Here is a 21,442-nt window from a genome sequence, read left to right as displayed (position 1 = left end):
AAAACTGGCACACACAGCCAACAAGTGCTTACAATGTTTTAAAGTGTCCTACAACGTTTTTTATATTCCTCTGATTATTTATAGTTTTATATCACTTTTAGATAACTTTAAATCTTTAAATTGTACTATATGGACTGCAAATGATTTTAACTTAATGTTATTGTTGTTTTCTAATGCCAGGCGTTTGACAATAAAGTCATTTGACCTCTTGCACTCCAATATTTTTCAAAGATATTATCATGACTAGCCACTGAAGCACAGATTTTGAGGTGTTCCGAATCCATTTCTTGGTTTGAGTTGCACAATGGGCAGTTAGGGTACTGATATATTCCAATTCTATGCAGGTGTTTGGCCAAACAATCGTGGCCTGTTGCCAATCTAAATGCAGCTACAGACGATTTTCGTGGTAAATCGGGAATTAACTGTGGATTTTGATGCAGAGAGTTCCATTTTTTCCCTTGGGATTGAGTTATCAAATTTTGTTTGTTGAAGTCTAAGTATGTAGATTTAATAAATCTTTTCACAGAGTAATACGTAGATTTAGTAACAGGTCTGTAAGTAGCAGTGCTGCCCTTCTTTGCTAAAGCATCCACATTCTCGTTTCCCAGGATTCCACAATGGGATGGTATCCATTGGAATACAATTCTTTTATTGAGTGATATTAATTGAGAGAGCATTTTAGTTATTTCTGCTGTTTGAGATGAAGGTGTGTCTTTAACTTAATGTAACATGTGTATTATAGACCATATTAGGTTAAGTTAGAGCAATTCACTTTAGTAAGATCCGAAAATCATAATAAGTCCCATACCATAAGGCAAGGTTTTCATCATAAATGTTTATCTAACACTCTATATCTGAAGACAATACACATGTATCGAAAACGTTAATGTAAATTATTAACTTTTAAGATAAGCAAAGGTGGCACAGTAAATAAATAATTATAGTCAAATATTAATAGCTTATTGGCATACCGCAATATGAAATTCATAACTGTTAAGTCTACCATTGAGAGACGACGACAATGAATAAGAACAAAACAAAGAAAAAGAAAAAATAAATGAGTATAATAAAATAAAATAAAACAAAATGATATTTTGCAGATTAAAGTAAAATAAAATAAGAACTAAACTAATTTAAATTTAATTAAATAAAAACAAAATTATTTGGCCATAAAAACTAATTTAAAGTGTTGGTAGTAGGCCCTATTCATTCATAGTGTTCTGCCCAAGGGCAGGTCTTTCACTGCAAACCCTGCAACTATCAATTTGAAATATTATCGTGTTGCGAGGACTTTGCTTAGGAAACGATAGAAGTAGAGATTAACAGATGGCATTGCTTATATTATAAACTATATTATTGCTCTGTTATCATCACATCATTCAGATTGTTAATTTTCAGTTTTGTATCTGTATTTATAATAACATTTTATATTTATATTTATATAAGGGCAGTAATGCTATTTACAAACCTGTTACTAAATCTACAGACGTGGACAAATTATTAACAAAATTGACGATTTTTATGATAATTCTGTTTGCAAAATTTGACTTTTTAATTTAGACTACAGTTGACAATTTTGCATATTTCTATCATTACAGTAGATAGAAATAGGCCTATGCAAATATGTCAACTGTATTCTAAATTGAAGAGTCAAATTTTGAAAAAATATATAATTAAAATATTGAATGTTGCTAATAATTTGTAAATGTGCAAAAATGTCAACTGCAGTCTAAATTGAAGAGTCAAATTTTGTAAAAATATACTCATATAATAAAAATCTTCAATTTTGGTAATAACTTGTAAATATGCAAAAATGAAGTGCAGTCTAAATTGAAGAGTCAGATTTAGTAAAAATATATTATAAAAATGTTCAGTTTTGCTAATAATATGGAAATATCAATTGTAGTCCAAATTGAAGAGTCAAATTTTGAAAATATATAATACAAATCTTCATTTTTTAATAACGTGTAAATGGGCAAAAATGACAACTGTATTCTGAATTGAAGAATCATATATTGTAAAAGTATATAGGCCTAATAAAAATCTTCAATTTTGCTAATAATTTGTCCACGTCTGTACATATTACTCTGTGAAAAGATTTATTAAATCTACATACTTAGACTTCAACAAACAAAATTTTATAACACAATCACAAGGGAAAAAATGGAACTCTCTGCATCATAATCCACAGTTAATTCCCGATTTACCACGAAAATCGTCTGTAGTTGCATTTAGATTGGCAACAGGCCATGATTGTTTGGCCAAACACCTGCATAGAATTGGAATATATCAGTCCCCTAAGAGCTCCTTGTGCAACTCAAACCAAGAAATGGATTCAGAACACCTCAAAATCTGTGCTTCAGTGGCTGACCATGACAATATCTTTGAAAAATATTGGAGTGCAAGAGGTCAAATGACTTTATTGTCAAACGCCTGGCATTAGAAAACAACAACAACATTACTTTGAAAATCGTCTGTAGCTGCATTTAGACTGGCAACAGGCCATGATTGTTTGGCGAAACACCTGCATAGAATTGGAATATATCAGTTCCCTAACTGCCCATTGTGCAACTCAAACCAAGAAATGGATTCAGAACACCTCAAAATCTGTGCTTCAGTGGCTGACCATGACAATATCTTTGAAAAATATTGGAGTGCAAGAGGTCAAATGACTTTATTGTCAAACGCCTGGCATTAGAAAACAACAACAACATATTTATGTTTATAATAAAATTAATACATTTTTTTGTTAATACAATATGAAATGTAACTGGCCGTATATATCGATTGTAACAATAATAGCATCCATGGATAATAAGGAAGGCTGTGGAATACCATATAAACTGCAGTTTTACTATTTTCGTGTAGTATTTTTAGCCTATTAATGTTGTAAAATAAAAGTAGCTATATAAATAATTTAAAATCAATTCATATTAAATAATAACGTGAACATGTTATACAAGTCGTATTTACATGTTTTTTATAAAAAATAATCTGAGGAAAATAGCTTTCCATCTCGTCATGTTCGCTAAAGTCCTCGGAAAACGATATAATTTCGTATCGGCATTTCTTTTGCAGCCCAGTGCACGACTACAAATCAAATGGACCTATTACATATTAAACTTCAAATATCTCATTAGTACAGTTTTTGCACTTGTGACCATGTTCTTTCCAAAGTGCGATATATTCTATGTGTGTTTTCCAATCCAGGAAACTTTGTGCTCAGAGTCTTTAAGACCAAATGCACTTAATGCAATATTGAAGGAAAACTGGGCACTATTACGTGTACTGAATTTGTTTGCACAAGTTTTGTAAACATTAATGAAGCTGAAAGACTTTGATCTGTCTAACATATTGTTGCCGAGAGAAGTTTAATACATTTTTTATATAAACTATAAAAATACAGGTATATATATATTTTCAGCAGATGTTATGGATTGTTTCAGCAATTCTCACAGACAGCAGGATAACAATAGACTCCACAATCACAACCACAAATATCTTATAGAAGAAATCAGGAAGAAAGTCTTAATTTTGAAGAAAGTAAACTGGACGATAGAGGGATCAAGGCCTACGTCGGAACATACGGTAATGAACTTGCGGATCGACTAGCGAAGGCAGTGGCACAAAACAAGGCTGCAGCAGTATGTTATGATAAAATTTCGAAAAGTATAATTCAAAGTGAAATAGAAGAAGAAGGAAAACTTAATTGGCAAAAAGAATGGACGACACCACAAAGGCAGCGATAACAAAATCCTACTTCCCTAATGTAAAAGAGAGGCTTAAGATGGAATTAAATATTACTGCCATCTTCATGTCAATGGTGACAGGACACGGAATGAACAGAGCCTACCTCCATCGCTTCAAGTTACTGGAGAGTGCAACATGTCCGTGTAATGGTGGAAGTCAGACTGTAGATCACTTGCTGTATGACTGCACAATATTAAGCAAACAAAGGGAGATTCTAAGAAACAGCATTTCGAAGACAGCAAGTTGGCCACCTACCAAATATCAGCTTATAAAATTACATCTTCAACCATTCATTACTTTTATCAATTCAGTAGATTTTGAACAATTGTAGGAATGCATTTATTGTTAGGTTACACATATTTATCATTCAACTTTTATAAAATTAACAATTTGTTTTAAAAAACTCACAATTGCTATATATTCCTATCATGTATATATACTTTCTTTTCTTTTTATTTAGGTTAAGCCATATATATGTATTTGTATTAATTCTGTATCTTAATTAGGTATGATCAATGTAAATAGGCAAAAAAGACTAAATCGGGAGTATTCTCCAATACAAATCCAAATGTATAATTATAGTAGGAAACGAAAAATCTAAAACATGTAGTATTACTCTGTAATGGAGCATGTTGTTCAATAAAAAATTAAAAAAAAAAATAAAATAAAATAAAAAAAAACCTGTTAATTTCAAGATCAGTATTAGGGGGATACTGTATGAAGAAAAAATCTTGTGTAATTTAAGATTATTATTATCATCACATTCAGGTAATAACAAATAAGGAAATATTGCGTACCTGAAGATAGCCTTCCCAACCCCATGTCCTGTTCTCTAACAGAAACACCTCGACAAATATTGTCAGAACTTGAGTTGGCAAGGGTGGATGTGAGATGTGGTTCAGCAATGAAATGTGGCACAGTGAACACCACCGAGCCAATGCCCATTACAACGGAACCTGAAAACAGAGATACAATGAAATTAACACATTTCCTTACAGTTCCCTAGCATTCTTGTGCTTAAAATGACGTAGTAAGTTCATAACTTCAGTAAATAATCACATTTTAACTAGAACGTTTGAGAATATTTTCAAATTGACTGAGGCATTCTCATTTTGTGATAAGTAGGGAACTAATTTCTAGTTCCATACCTAGGTATTTCGTATGCTACGTTCTAAACGTATGTTATTAAGATATCTCTAAGTTTCATGTACACAGGATCCCCCTATTAAAATTCTATAGGACTTAAAACGCCTAAATGAACCATAAAGTCCCATAAATGCCTAGAAACTGCATCTTTTTAGCATTTTGCGTAACGTATATTGAAAATAAAAATACCGATACTAAAATGTAAAAATGCTCAAAAAACTATGGGTACAAAAATGTTATTTAAAATGTAAAAAAAAAAAAAAAAAAAAAAAAGTTCTATTACAGACAAACACTGATCTGGCAAGTTCATTCCATATTGGTCTTAGAAGAGAAGGGAAGAAGATTTCATCTAATTTCCTGAAACTTTAGTTCGTTTGGAAAAGTCCACCCTAATATAAAAGAGTTTAGGCGAAAGCTTACAAATTAGTTATGAGAAATGAAACTGGCCAATCAGCAATCAGTCTCTTTCACTGATAGAATTTGAGTCTTAGGTTAAGTAGCACTCATTGTCAATATCAGCTCTTTGTTACATAAATTCCAACTGAAATGGAATATTTACTAAAATTAAAATTATTATACATCTTACACAACTTTTAACACTGTATCACTTCGGAATATGTATGATAAGAACTTTCTTGTGTTAACAAGGTACGTTAAAATATTTAACACAAGAAAGTTCTTATCATACATATTCCTAAAATTATTAACTGTTAATTTTACATAAACTCCTAAAAGTCCTAAATTGAATTTTATAAAGTCCTAAATCTCTCTTTTTAGCACTTAAAAACCGTTCTCTAGTGATAAGTGAACATGTGAAGAGTAACAAAAGAAATATTATTGATTTCCTGTCGTCAAGCACGCCCACAAATACATGTCTGTGTAACACGTCAATAATATATAAGATGCAAAGAAGCTAGAATTCCTACCAGCTTTGAGCCTTGAAATGTTACTCCCACTGCCTGCTGGATCACATCCTATCGATAAGATGCGATCCAGCAGGCAGTGGTTACTCCAAAAAAATTGCTACGCGACGTGGTTTTGTTTTTTTAAATGAAAAATAATTGTATCGTAGGAACACCTGTATAATTATAAACTATCTCTGTTTCTCTTAAAAAGAGGAGGTACTAGACTGGACGTTTTCCACTGCTGTTTAAGAATAAGGAATTCACAATATTTTGAAGATTGACTTTATCTTCGTCTTCAGAAGGAAAAAAAGAAAACTTCTCTTCTTAACAATGCACCATTGCTTCTTCCGCTTTTGGATTATGTTACGTTAAAACTTTCTGTTTTACTGTATCAAATTAATGTACAGATCAGAATAAAAATAATTTAGGCACACTCTAACGGGGTATATTTTCCGTCAAAATTTATTGGCATTAAATTTTACATTAGAACTCTGATGCCTTTTCCTCAAGGCAAGCCTCGACATGTTAAGTTTTTTCCTGGTGTTACCTAAACTAACTGTATTTAATTTAATATAATATTCAGATTTTCATTCCATAGTACCTACTCTTATGTTTTTATCTAAACTAAATAGGGGTTGCGATTTTAAGGAGGAGGTACACCTTTCTAATTGTTTAAATTAAGTGGACTTAAAACATTTTTTTCTTGATGAAATTAAATTTTGAGAACTTGCAATACTGCTTGTTCAGTTCAAAGTGTGTCATGGCTCGCTGTATGCCGTCATGTGGCTAGTCGATGAGCCTAGAGAATTCAATCTTCCTACACTTCCGCAGAGACGTATTACCTATGTGCCAGAGAAGTTTCCTAGCAAGTATGGCGTTCATTCTGAAGAGTACGTACCGAAATGTACGGTAACGCCAGTAGTGGCAGGAATGTGAACTGTATGGAAACACGTACTGAGGTGAGTTTCTTCCTTACTGTCGGGATATGGCGAGAGGGTTAAGACGATTACTTACGTACAGTATTTGTTGACATTAACTTGGACAGTCAACATGGACACGGAGCACTCATGTTGTGGAATGTTGCAGTACGCAACCGATGATAACAAATACCCTGCATACGACTTGCCCGCGCAAAACACAGTTCGAAAGAGGTTATGGCAGCACACAGACAGTACAGACCGCCATCTGTTGGTACGACGTTCATGTTATACCATACACATTCTCAAGTTCAGATTGAACGCCTTGGATAATAGGCATCTTCTCTGACAAAAAAGCTGAAACTCGCTTCAAATCGCTGACTCACAATAGTGACGTCATGACACACTTTGAAATGAACACCCAGTACATTCCTTCCATGTTATTTCACATTTATTAAAATGAGAGAAGACAGATTGCCGAAGAAGTTGTATGAATGGATTCCAAAGGGAAAAAGGAAGAGGAGACGACCAAAATTGACATGGACACAAGAAATAGAACAATGACAGAAAGGCGATTGGAAAATGGGACATGGGAAAATAGAGAAGAATGGACAAAGACTATAGAATCCTGAAAATGTGTACAGGAAGATGTCCTAGGACATTGTAAAACCTTATAATAAAAAAATTATGCTTACCAACAGCTATCCACACAGGAATATGTCTTCTACTGCCAAGATAACTAACAAAGATGACAGTGATAACATTTCCAATCTCGTAGGAAGAGGCGATGAGACCAGAAAGACTCGATGGGATCTCAAACCTCTTCTCAATAGTTGTAATAACTGAGTTGATGTACCCAGAACTTAAAGCTTGCTGAAGTGTCACCAGGAAGGACAGTAAAAGTACAAAAACCTGCAACAGAAAATCATTACAATAGATACTACACTAAATATTCAGTGGTTATTCCTATCTTCAAAAAGTATGAAACAATGTCTCCAGAAAATTACGGACTCATATCACTTCTACCAGTCTTCTCCGAAATCTTTGAAAAAGTAATGTATAAAAGATTATATCATCATCTAGAAAGATACAACATATTTTTAGTCCCAGAACAGTTTGGACTTAGGAAAAATAAAGGCACGAAAAATGCTGGAGGAAGTTAATAAAAAATTAGAAGTTGGAGGAATTTTCTGTGATTTATCCAAAGCATTTGACTGTATAAATCATAAAATGCTGCTAGACAAATTAGATTATTACGGAATTAAAGGCGTTGCACACCATGGTTTCACTCATATCTCATAGATAGGAAACAAAGTCGAAATCAATACAACTATAAAATCTATCTCGACATGGAGAACTATTAATAATGAAATTCCTCAAGGATCAATATTAGGTCCCCTACTTTTTCTAGTGATCATAAATGATCTTGTCCCCCTAATAAAATATGTAGATCATCCCATATTATTTGCACATGACACAAGTATAGTAATTACAGCCAATAACTCCAACACATTCCAATTTTCAACAGAGGAAATTCGCCTCAAAGTATGTGACTGGTTCTCAGTCAATAAATTAGTATTAAATTGTAACAAAACTAACATAATTCAATTTAAATCCTGTCCAAATTCAACCTCGCAAATTTCAAGCGCAATAATTAACAACAGATCCCTATTAGAAACAACAACCAAATTTCTTGGCTTAAAAATCGATAATGTGTTAAATTGGAAAAATCATATTAAAGAATATACCCCCAAACTAAATTTAGCATGTTTTGCTATTAGATCTATGCAAAAGATAATAAATATCAATACCTTAAAAACAATATACTTTGCATACTTCCACTCGGTAATGAGTTTTGGAATAATATTCTGGGGAAATTCCACACATAGTAACAGTATATTCCTACTATAAAAAAGAGTAATTAGAATAATAGTAGGTACCAAATCTAGCGAATCGTGTAGAACTATTTTCAAAAAATTACAAATAATGCCCATGGGTTGTCAGTATATCTTTTTATTAATAATCTTCCTCGTGTGTAATCGTGAAAACTTTGTAACTAATTCAACAGTTCATAGCATAAATACACGTCAAAGAAATGACTTTCATACTCCATCGGCAAGTCTATCGTGCTATCAAAAAGGAGTGCGTTATATGGCAGTAAAAATTTTTAATAGCCTCCCTATCTATATGAAAAATGAAACTCAAAACATAAGATTATTTAGGGCCAAATTAAAGAAGAACTTAATTTCTCACGTCTTCTATTCTATAGGTGAATTCATGACATTCAACAACGCTTCATGAAATTGATACTAAAACTATGTGTTGTACTAATAGACTATATTGTAAACTTCTTCTGTATATATATTTAAACTAGACTGTGACTATACTGTAAATTAGACTTTATAATAGTATTAAGTTTTTTGACTTGTTCCATATTCTAGCTGTGAAGCAATGTATGAATACCATGGAATGTTAATAAATACAATACAAAAGAAATTTGGTTATAACATAAAAAGTGTGGGCCAAGGACTGAAACAAATTGCCCCCCCCCCTGCCCTCCCAAAACTATTTGAGGGGTTTATTTTGTGTGAAAATCTTTAATTGTCTTTCAGGTAATCAGGAAAAAAGTTTTTAAAATTTGGATAAAAACTGCAAATTTTTTTCCCAAGGGTAGATGTACTTTAAGCCTACACATTGAGAACGTCCTTACTGCGTTACTTTGTAGAAAGACTAGATGCATAATTTATAACTTTATTTACTGGACTAATTATCTGGTGTAACATCATCAATCACTCCATTTTATTACAGCAATAATTCTGTTCAATATTCCAGAAAACAATCTCAAAGATTATAAGCTGTAAATCAGTATTTAAATTCAGGTTCGTTTTCAATTAATATTTATTACCTGAATTTTAATAACCTTATTTCATGGGCGCCGTCGTAATGGTTAATTATAAAACTCGTACCTTGATTCCAGCGAAGCGTTGTAGAAAGGGCGGCCTACAATTAAGGATTCCACAGTCTTTGAAATCTTGAAATAATATGGCAGGCTGGGGTCTTTCCTTATCACTTCTGTGAACAAGAGATATAATTACAATACAGTGAAACTTCCCAATAGCGGACACCGCCGGGGAAAAATTAAATGTCCGTTATTTAGAAGTGTCCGCTATTTAGAAAATCGTTAGTATGTATACAGTACATTAAAATTTCTCATACATATTCAACACTATATTTTACAGTACAGTACAGTAGACAGTGAGATTGTGAGATTGCTTACAGTATTCATCCAGAGAGAAATCGTACCAGTTAATGTTTTATAAATGAAATAAACATCAGTCACTGTGCCACTTCACCTTACACAAAGAAATCTAGAATTTCATTCTCAGTGTATGATTTTAAAGTAACAGCCTTGTTTTTCAAAATTTCACTAACCTGACTTTTTCCCACATTAAACTTTGTGGCCAGCTCACGAACACTTAATTTCTCCTTCTCACTATGCTTTACAATATCCACTTTCTCTTTTAGTGACAAACGTTTACTTTTTTGTGACATTTTTAATGTAACTATACTTCCGAACACGAAACTTGACAAACTAAGAAAGTACGGACTGCTCACGTACAGTATCACAACTATAATCTTTTCGCTGTAAGAAAAATCCTAATGTAAACAATAGCACGTGACTGAAATGAGGCTTCATTGGCCTCTGTTTGGCGCCATAGATTTTCAGTACGTGTTCCCCCCTACTGTTGTACATTCTGTTTCATGTTAAACATTTCCGGTTACTCGTCAAGTAGGCCTAACCTCACTACTATGCATTCGTTTGCTTAGGAGACATTTACTTTATAATTATTGCAATTAAATTATTTTTAAGTCTTATGTCTTCACAATGGGCAGTTGAGGGTACAGAAGCCATACTTCAGTACCACGTGCTTACGTGAACAACTACGAGCTCAAATGACGCCAGTTTGTTACAAGAACAGACTACCGTACCTGGGTATTACTGTTGGTATTCATTCGCGTTCATAGTAAATAACATAATATAAAAGTAGCTTTTCTTTTACATAGCATTTTATATATGAGTGAAGTTAAATGTTTCATCGTATTTAACAACTAGAATTCAATTTTTTGTTTTCAAATAATACAAGATTGTGGTTTCCAAATATGAACTATATTTTCCTGCGCCATGTGAGTGTTTCGACTGGGAGCCAATCACGGGTATGACAGCAAGGTGCCTATGTTTACATTAGGATTTTTCTTACAGCGAAAACAGTATAACAACTATGCTGCTTACCTTCAATAAAGTACAGGAACGTTCAAATGAACGATAATGATTGTTACAAAGAATTCTAAATTCCTTTAGAATTCCGTTTAATTTACAACTGTCTTTTTCTTTTTTTTTTCTTTCACGTTGTCCGTTATTTGGAAGTTTTAATTGTTGTTGGAAGATACATTTCAGTGTTCGCGTCCGTTATTGAGAATGTCAGCTATTTGGAAGAATTTTATCATCAGGGTCAATGTTATTTTGCAGCGGAATTTTAAAATGTCCACTATTGAGAAGAGTTCGCTATTGGGAAGTGTCCGTTAAGGGAAGTTTCACTGTATTACATTTTATTATATGTACATTTTCAACGAAGGAAGGTAAAAGACTTATTAAGTACGGAAGTATTCTCAAAAGCAAAGAAGCAAAGGAAGGATATTAGCCTATGGCTTCAATCAATGAAATGTGAAATTATTTTTAAAACAGTAAAGGAAAAAAAATCAGAAATGTTCGTTCTTACATTTTGTGAAGATATGACTCAACCTGCTGCTTGCTGTAGCATGCAACTATTGTGTAATTTTATCGACTGTGCAAGTGCTGTTCTATATTATAAGTTAATCTATGTCATACAAGTTTCTGGGTTAATAGGCATTGAAGTAGGTTATCTCTCAAACATGATCCCATCATTCAGATAAAATCATAATTTTTACGTATTTATATCGTATATGTTTCGTTTAAGGTAAACCGAGTTAATATATCGGAAGTGTATTTCAATTCAATCTATAAAACCAAAGAAGACTTCAAGTCTAAGTAGGCTTACAGTGAGAAGCTTACAGACCATAATCAGCTGTTATTCAATTATTTATGACCTCATTAACAGAAAGGTGACAGTTGAAGACAGTGCGAAAAAAAAAGAAGAGAGAAATGCATGGGGAAAACTGTCTTACATGTATGTGGCAAAAGAATGATGAAACTGTAATAATTATGTTATGGCTTCATTCACAATTATTCACAAACATTCAAAACTTAAAAAAAAGTGTAATATTATACCGGTATTTATTTTATGCCCCAACAGATAACGGCTATGATAATAACAATAACACTACCACTACTACTAATAATAATAAAATTAATAAAACAACAATATTATAATAGTAACAATAATAATAAAATTAAACAGTAATAATAATAATAATAATAATAATACTTATTTATTTACTGGCTTTTAAGGAACCCAGAGGTTCATTGCCGCCCTCACATGAGCCCGCCATTGATCCCTATCCTAAGCAAGATTAATCCAGTCTCTATCATCATATCCCACCTCTCTCAAATCCATTTTAATATTATCTTCCCATCTACGTCTCGGCCTCCCCAAAGATCTTTTTTGTTCCTCCGGCCTCCCAACTAACAGTCTATATGCATTTCTGGATTCGCCCATACGTGCTACATGCCCTGCCCATCTCAAACGTCTGGATTTAACGTTCCTAATTATGTCAGGCGTAATAGATCGACTATTGATCAAATTTGTTATATTCGACAGATATTGGAGAAAAAATGGCAGTATAAGGGTACAGTACATCAGTTATTCATAGATTTAAAAAAGGCGTATGACTCGGTTAAGAGAGAAGTTTTATATACTATTCTTATTGAATTTGGTATTCCCAAGAAACTAGTTCGATTAATTAAAATGTGTCTTAGTGAAACTTACAGCAGAGTCCGTATAGGCCAGTTTCTATCTGATGCTTTTCCAATTCACTGCGGGCTAAAGCAGGGAGATGCACTATCACCTTTACTTTTTAACTTCGCTCTAGAATATGCAATTAGGAAAGTTCAGGATAACACAGAGGGTTTGGAATTGAACTGGTTACATCAGCTTCTTGTCTATGCGGATGACGTGAATATGTTAGGAGAAAATACACAAACGATTAGGGAAAACACGGAAATTATACTTGAAGCAAGTAAAGCGATCGGTTTGGAAGTAAATCCCGAAAAGACAAAGTATATGATTATGTCTCGTGACCAGAATATTGTACGAAATGGAAATATAAAAATTGGAGATTTATCCTTCGAAGAGGTGGAAAAATTCAAATATCTTGGAGCAACAGTAACAAATATAAATGACACTCGGGAGGAAATTAAACGCAGAATAAATATGGAAAATGCCTGTTATTATTCGGTTGAGAAGCGTATGTCATCTAGTCTGCTGTCAAAAAATCTGAAAGTTAGAATTTATAAAACAGTTATATTACCGGTTGTTCTGTATGGCTGTGAAACTTGGACTCTCACTTTGAGAGAGGAACAGAGATTGAGGGTTTTTGAGAAAAAGGTTCTTAGGAAAATATTTGGGGCTAAGAGGGATGAAGTTACAGGAGAATGGAGAAAGTTACACAATGCAGAGCTGCACGCATTGCATCCTTCACCTGACATAATTAGGAACATTAAATCCAGACGTTTGAGATGGGCAGGGCATGTAGCACGTATGGGCGAATCCAGAAATGCATGTAGAGTGTTAGTTGGGACGCCATAGGGGAAAAGACCTTTGGGGAGGCCGAGATGTAGATGGGAGGATAATATTAAAATAGATTTGAGGGAGGTGGGATATGATGGTAGAGACTGGATTAATCTTGCTCAGGATAGGGACCAATGGCGGGCTTATGTGAGGGCGGCAATGAACTTCCGTAAAAAAGCCAGTAAGTAAGTAAGTATATGATTAGCAGCTCCTCACCTGTCTACAATGCCAGCAGAGGGGTTCCTGCTGTGGCACTTGACGACAGTGTCGTGGCAACAAGCTGTGGACGAGCCCGCCGTCGTGTTGAGGCTGACGTTCGTTGTAACAGTGGCGTTGGAGTCGTTGAGGTCCTCCTCGTTGGGCGTTGACTCGGAGTACAGTCCCGTCATGGCGTACATGGATTCCTGGCGCCGGTGGCCGTGGGAGTGCCCCCCGGAGCCGCCAGCGCTCGTCGTGGCACCGCCTCCACTACTGCCGCCTCCGCCGCTTCCACAGGCATTGTTGCTACCACCAGCCGCCATTTGAAGTGTCTGTTAGTGTCAAACCGTCTACATTCGTGTCAGCCACACTGCATTATACTTGCCGATCTCTGCAACACAAGAAGCAAAATAATCCCATTAGGCTACATTAAGATCAACGTTATAAACAGAGTGGAAATAAATATCTAATACTCTAAACCGAGTATGATTTGAATGTTTTCCTCCACCATCAACACCACTACAGCCAATATCTCCAACACATTCCAATCTTCAACAGAGGAAATTCTCTTCAAAATATGTGACTGGTTCTCAGTCAATAAATTGGTATCAAATTGTAACAAAACTAACATAATTCAATTTAAATCCTGTGCAAATTCAACCTCGCAAATTTCTAGCGCAATAATTAACAATAGATGCCTATTAGAAACAACAACAACCAAATTTCTTGGCTTAAAAATCGATAATGCGTTAAATTGGAAAAATCATATTAAAGAAATTACCCCCAAACTAAATTCAGCTTGTTTTGCTATTAGATCTATGCAAAAGATAGTAAATATCAATACCTTAAAAACAATATACTTTGCATACTTCCACTCGGTAATGAGTTTTGGAATAATATTCTGGGGAAATTCCACACATAGTAACAGTATATTTGTATTACAAAAAAGAGTAGTTAGAATAATAGTAGATGCCAAATCTAGGGAATCGTGTAGGACTATTTAAAAAAAACTACAAATAATGCCCATGGCTTGTCAGTATATCTTTTCATTAATAATATTCCTCGTATGTAATCGTGAAAACTTTGTAACTAATTCAATAGTTCATAGCATAAATACACGCCAAAAAATGACTTCAATACTCCATCGGCAAGTCTATCGTGCTATCAAAAAGGAGTGCGTTATATGGCAGTAAAAATTTTTAATAGCCTCCCTATCGATATAAAAAATAAAACTCAAAACATAAAATTATTTAGGGCCAAATTAAAGAAGTACCTAATTTCTCACGCCTTCTATTCTGTAGGTGAATTCATGACATTCAATAACACATCATGAAATTGATACTAAACTTTGTGTTGTACTAGTAGACTATATTGTAAATCTCATCTGTATATATTTCATCTAGACTGTGACTATAAATTAAGACTTTATAATAGTATTAAGTTTTTTGACTTGTTCCATATTCTAGCTGTAAATCAATGTATGAATAGGCCTACCAAGGAATGTTAATAAATACAATACAATACAATACTATTCCATCAACTTCTTTTCATCATTACTATGTTCGTCACTGTCGTCATTACTATTATCACTAGGCTGCGGATTTATGCCTGTATGCCTATTTTAAGATTTTAGGTTACATATCCATTTTAAGGCATTGTGAGTATTATATGCGAATTCTATAGTGCCTATAATTCCCTATTTCACTAATAAATGCCTATTTGCTTATAAATGTCTAAAAGTTGCCTAAATATCCGTATTATATATTATACTTGAATTTATTGACTATTCTAAAGATATTTTTTAAATCTGTAATTTGTTTCTTTTTTATCCAGCAGCAAATATTATCCTGGCAAACTCAAAGCTAAATCTGATCTTGCTTTCATCAAAGAAAACTTTGGAAAGCTGCCTGCTAACATAACGAAACTGGAAACGAGAAGTATTCCACTCCACAGTGCTATGCAAGTTATGAAGAAAGTAGAAACTATTCTTAAAGAAATACCAAGCAGTGTGGGAGAAACAATGAGAAATAAGTATTTGAAAATTGTTAAAATAAATCCTGGTTGGGAGCAAGTGTTATTGCTGATTGGAAATGCCATTGACATTACTGCGTTCCCACTGGTTTGGTCCCCGGCTGGGATTGGATCCCTGAAGTATTGCCCCATCACTTCATGTTAAGTGGAGAGAAATTTCTCTCAATTTAAGAACATTCTTACAGACAACAGGCATCAGTTCTCATTACAACATTTGGAGGAATATTTAGTTATTCACTGCCATAATGGCATTCCTACAGAAACTAGTGTATAATGCTACGCTATGGTCGTGTTAGCCATTAAGAATTAGAAATTGTTAGTGCCTTTTTAAATGCCTATTTTGCCTGCCTATTTAAACTGTTTTTAGTGCCTAAAAATCCGCAGCTTAATTATCACTCATGACCGTCACAACAGTCGTAGTAATCTTAAAACACAGAACTTTACAAAAGTATTAAACCAATTATTCTCTTCCTCTTCTTCAGACAAGAGTTTTTCTTCCACTGCGAGTATCTAAACATATTGAGGTTTGACTATGTAATGTGTATGAAATGTGCATACTGTTAAATGTATACTAAGTAAGGGTACATTCCATTTTTTTCATGAACGATAAAAATACGGAAATATCTTTTGCAATACAGCTTAATGAATAAGAAAATTGTTGATACATCTTCAGGCAGAACAACATTGCTGAATACGTGGTACAGTCATTAAGTTCTAAGACTTGACGCCTGGAGGGTAGGCTCCCACAAGAATCTGGATGTATTACAAGAAGCCGCATAACACGGCGTACATTTAAACAGAACCACATCCTACCTCAAAATAGTCTCCGTTGGCAGTTATGCACGTTTGCCAACGTTGGTATAGCTGCTGGAAGCACCGTTGAAAGATGTTGGCAGGAAGGTCCCGTATGGCTTCTCTTGTGGCAGTCATGACCTCTTCGGAAGAATGAAATCTACGCCCACATAGGGTTGCTTTCATGCGAGGAAAGAGAAAAAATCGCATGGTGCGAGATCAGGTGAGTACGGAGGGTGTGGAAGAACTGTCACCTGTTGTCTTGCAAGTTCCTCTTGGACAAGGACAGAGCGATGTGCAGGGGCGTTGTCATGTAGCAACAGCCAATTCTTTGTACGCCATAGCTCAGGTCGCTTACGGCGAATTGAATCTCGTAAACGGCCAAGGATCTCTTTGCAGCGGGTTTTGTTCACAGTTGCACCTTCTGGGATGAATTCCATGTGAACAATTCCATTTGAATCAAAAAACAGTTCAAGCATCACCTTGCGTTTTGACCTGTCTTGTCGCGGTTTTTTCTGTCGTGGTGATAACGGCGTTTTCCAGGTGGCGGATTGTCGTTTCAGTTGCGGATCGTAAAGGAAACACCAAGTTTCGTCTCCAGTTATTATCCGGTTGAGAAACGTCGGATCATCATCAGCACTACTGATGTCACCACAAATCGTCATGCGATCATCACGTTGGTCTTGCGACAGGATTCGTGGCACATTGTGCTGGGTAACACGAGACATGTTCAGGTCATCAGACAGAATTTTGTAGCAAGTACCATGGCTGACCCCTACTGTTGCTGCGATATCGTCTACCGATTGGGAGCGGTTAGCACGCACCAACGTTGCAACTTCTTGGATCTTGCGTTCAGTTCGAATTGGTTGTGGCCGACTAGTACGCACATCATCTTCCAAACTGTCTCTTCCTTGCAAAAAACGTCGGTGCCACCTAAACACAACACTGCGACTCACTGCGTCCTCACCGTAAACTTGCTGCATCATTTGAAACGTTTCGGCAGCAGTTTTGCCTAATTTCTGGCAGAACTTGATGTTTGCCCGTTGCTCAAACTGTGACATCTCGGGTTTCGACGTACGCATTCAAATCACCGTCACAACAAAGACCGTAGTTCTGCTTACAGTGCATGCACTCAACTGTCTCCTGTTGGGTCGAGAGACTAACTGACAAGGTATCATACCATGGCGCCACCTATGCGCTATAGTGCACCACAACGCCACTATGCGCTCAGTATTAGAACTTAATGACTGTACCACGTGCATTACTATGCAAAAGAATATAATTGATTACATAATTCTGCAGAAGAATATCACTGAATACTCTTCACGCAAGAGAATGTTTTTGAATACGTCTTGGTGAAATAGAATATTGCTCAATACATCGTCATGAAAAATAATATAATCGAATATATCTTTTCTGGGAGAATATTATTGCATATGCTGAAGAATATTAGTGAATACATCTTCGTGCAGAAGAACATTACTATATGCATCTTCAAGCAGAAGAATATTATTAAATAAATTTTCATACAGAAGAATGTTACTGAACAAAAAATCTCAGTGCAGAATAATTAAATCTTCACACAGAAGAACATTATAGAAGTATAATCTTCATGCATAAGAACACTGTTGAGTAAATCTCCACGTAGAACATTGTTGAATAAATCTTTACGCAGGAGAGCATTATTGAATAAATATCAACACAGAAGAACATTGTTGAATAAATCTCCATGAAGAAGGATAGTATTGAATACATCTTCATGCAGAAAAGTATTATTGAATATTTAATCCTGCAGCAGAGTATTACTGAATATACTTCTACACAGTAGAATGTTATAGAACATATCCTCACGAAGAAGAATATTACTGAATAAATCTTCATGAAGAAAAATATGAATTAACAAATCTTTATGCAGCAGAATATTACTGACTACATCTCTATGCAGAATAATATTATTGAATATCTTCATGCAGAAGAATATTATTGAATATACGCTGAGAAGAAATTTTCTGAATGCACATTAGTATAGAAGAAATTTTGGAATATGTCTAATAATATTCGTATAAAAGAAATTTTGGAATACATACTTATTCGTGCAGAAGAAATTCTGAAATGCATGTTAGTGCAGAAGAAAATTTGGAATATGTTCGTGAATAAGAAATTTTGGAATACATGTCCGCGCAGAAGAAATTTTGGAATATATGTCCGCTTAGAAGAAATTTTGAAATACATATTCGTGCACAAAAAATTTGGAATATGCATTCGTGCAGAAGAATTTTTTAATCTACTGTATTATGTTTGTGTAGATGACATTTTGGAATATAGGGCGACTTGTATATTCGTAAAGAAGAGTTTTAGATTATATAATTCCAAAGAATTCTCACAGAAGTAATTAAAAAAATATTTATTCGTGTGGAAATTTGAATAATATTCGTGCAGAAAAATTTTGGAATACATGTTGATGCAGAAGAATATTTCTGTACATATATTTGTTCATGCAGATGAATATTTTCCTACACATCAACATGGAGTAGATATTTTGGAAGACATCGTAATGCAACAGAATATTTCTGAATACATCTTACGTACGATAATTTAATACATCAGCAACATCAGTAAAAGACGTGATGCATACAAGCAGAACAATTTTCATGGAAATGACAAGACTTCGCGTATCTCAGTAGACATTTGCCGGGCTTGGACCTTTATGTTTGTGTTCCCAAGTAAAGGAACACCACAAAAAACTTGAAGTAGCAGAGCTGATGAGAGAAGGGAGAGGGGAATTGTGAATGTGACATGACTATGACAACTTGGCTTTAGCAATAGCGACGGTTGCCTAGGTGACTAAAATAGATTGGCCATGGTTCTCTTGTAAGCATTCTCAAGCGATGCTACCTGAGGGACAATGCAAGAAGATAAGAGTGGAGAGGAGTGGGAAGATGACGCAGGGGCGAGGGGCAGACGCCCGAGTGGTGGAGGCGACAGCCAGGCGACGCTGAGCGCCGAGAACCTTCCGCGTCAAAGAACCTCGCGCGTCAGGCTGCATGAATGAAGCAGCTACGTCGATACACAGCTATGTTGAATAATCTGACTATAAGAAAAGCTTTCACTTTTTTAGTGTTTATATATCGCTATTAACTTGAAATTGTAATTCTTTATTTAACGTCTCTTTTCAGAAACGATTTTATATGGCAGCGAGAATAGCAGGGAAACCCAAGTACTCATGCAAAACCCGTGTATGTGGAGACTAAGAGGGACGGCTAGGGAATACTGGGTTTGCAGTGAAAGACCTGCCTTTGGGCAGAAAAACTATGATGACGCAGAATATCTGCATGGAAATATCATATGTACTTCGGTACATTAAAATAATATATATGATATGCGTAAATCACTTCGTGATTTAAGACGGCGCTTATTCCGTCGGATCCCGGCCAACTAGTCACTCATATCGAGTGCACCTCAGCACATGTGTGGACTTCAGTCCTCTTCGGTCCTACGTTCATAGACATCTATGACGTAGTGCAGAGGGCGGCCACTACAGGGAACCCAAGAGTTGGAGCTTAATCTGAGACGATTCTGTCCGGCGCCGGGGTTGTGTCCGGTGTGGCTTAGTGGATAAAGCATTAGCACGTAGAGCTGAAAACCCGGGTTCAAATCCCGGCGCCGGAGGGAGTTTTTCTCCGTTCCATTACTCTTTCATCGTATGATGACGCAGAATATCTGCATGGAAATATCATATGTACTTCGGTACATTAAAATAATATATATGATATGCGTAAATCACTTCGTGATTTAAGACGGCGCTTATTCCGTCGGATCCCGGCCAACTAGTCACTCATATCGAGTGCACCTCAGCACATGTGTGGACTTCGGTCCTGCGTTCATAGACATCTATGACGTAGTGCAGAGGGCGGCCACTAGAGGGAACCCAAGAGTTGGAGCTTAATCTGAGACGATTCTAACGGCGTCGGAGTTGTATCCGGTGTGGCTTAGTGGATAAAGCATCAGCACGTAGAGCTGAAAACCCGGGTTCAAATCCCGGCGCCGGAGAGAATTTTTCTCCGTTCCATTACTCTTTCATCGTATGATGACGCAGAATATCTGCATGGAAATATCATATGTACTTCGGTACATTAAAATAATATATAGAAAAACTATGAATGAGTGAAAAGTACGCGCGCGTGTGTGTATCCAATGCTACCCACTTTACTTGCGTGATTGGGTTCCGCATATTGCGGATAGATGGCAGGACTGTGACCCCATTTTTCAAGTTGCACACCACTTCGGGGAGCCACGTTGTGCATGATGTGTAGGGTTAGGATTCTTAGGTAAATAAACATTTTATTTACAATGTAACAGAAAATCATAATTGTCTTTTTAAGTTTGAGCACATTTTAAATTTTATTTCACATAAAAACACGTTTTGAATTTTTTTAAATTTATATAGGCCTACATATTTTAGAATATTCACATATTTTTTTTTATTTTAGTAGGTTATTTTACAACGCTTTATCAACATCTTAGGTTATTTAGCGTCTGAATGAGATGAAGATGATAATGCCGGTGAAATGAGTCCGGGGTCCAACACCGAAAGTTACCTAGCATTTGCTCATATGGGTTGAGGGAAAACCCGGAAAAAACCTCAATCAGGTAACTTGCCCGAACGGGAATCGAACCCGGGCCACCTCGTTTTGCAGCTACACGTGCTAGCCATTACTCCACAGGTGTGAACTCATATTCACATAAAACACATAAAAAATATTAAGTTTTTATCAAATATAATTTTCGACAAAAGCCCCATTTCAGATTAATCATCACCCAAATGTGCAGTGCAGTTGCTTAGACGTGACAGCTGACAACTGTTTCTCAGAATTGCCTACCTGTGAACCTGCAGTCTGCTCTCTCATCACAAGCGATACAAGCTGTCACGACCAAA

At 35.3% G+C, this 21,442-nt stretch overlaps 1 protein-coding gene across 1 annotated transcript in view; it reads right to left on the bottom strand.

Annotated features, from left to right (window-relative positions):
- The window catches only part of Oatp30B (Organic anion transporting polypeptide 30B), a 492,924-nt gene that overhangs the window by 40,459 nt on the left and 431,023 nt on the right, over positions 1 to 21,442 (bottom strand). Inside the window, exons 3-6 of the mRNA XM_069822443.1 lie at positions 13,702 to 14,074; positions 9,685 to 9,790; positions 7,414 to 7,630; positions 4,548 to 4,706 (exon numbers count right to left, since the gene is read on the bottom strand). Coding sequence (XP_069678544.1) covers positions 4,548 to 4,706; positions 7,414 to 7,630; positions 9,685 to 9,790; positions 13,702 to 14,006 — 787 coding nt within the window. The 5' untranslated portion in view covers positions 14,007 to 14,074. The remainder of the gene's footprint in view (positions 1 to 4,547; positions 4,707 to 7,413; positions 7,631 to 9,684; positions 9,791 to 13,701; positions 14,075 to 21,442) is intronic.

This window comes from Periplaneta americana, chromosome 3 (genome assembly GCF_040183065.1).
Source record: "Periplaneta americana isolate PAMFEO1 chromosome 3, P.americana_PAMFEO1_priV1, whole genome shotgun sequence".
NCBI lineage: Eukaryota > Metazoa > Arthropoda > Insecta > Blattodea > Blattidae > Periplaneta > Periplaneta americana.
The sequence above is the reverse complement of the archived record's forward strand: the minus strand, read 5'-3'. Positions and strand labels throughout refer to the sequence as shown.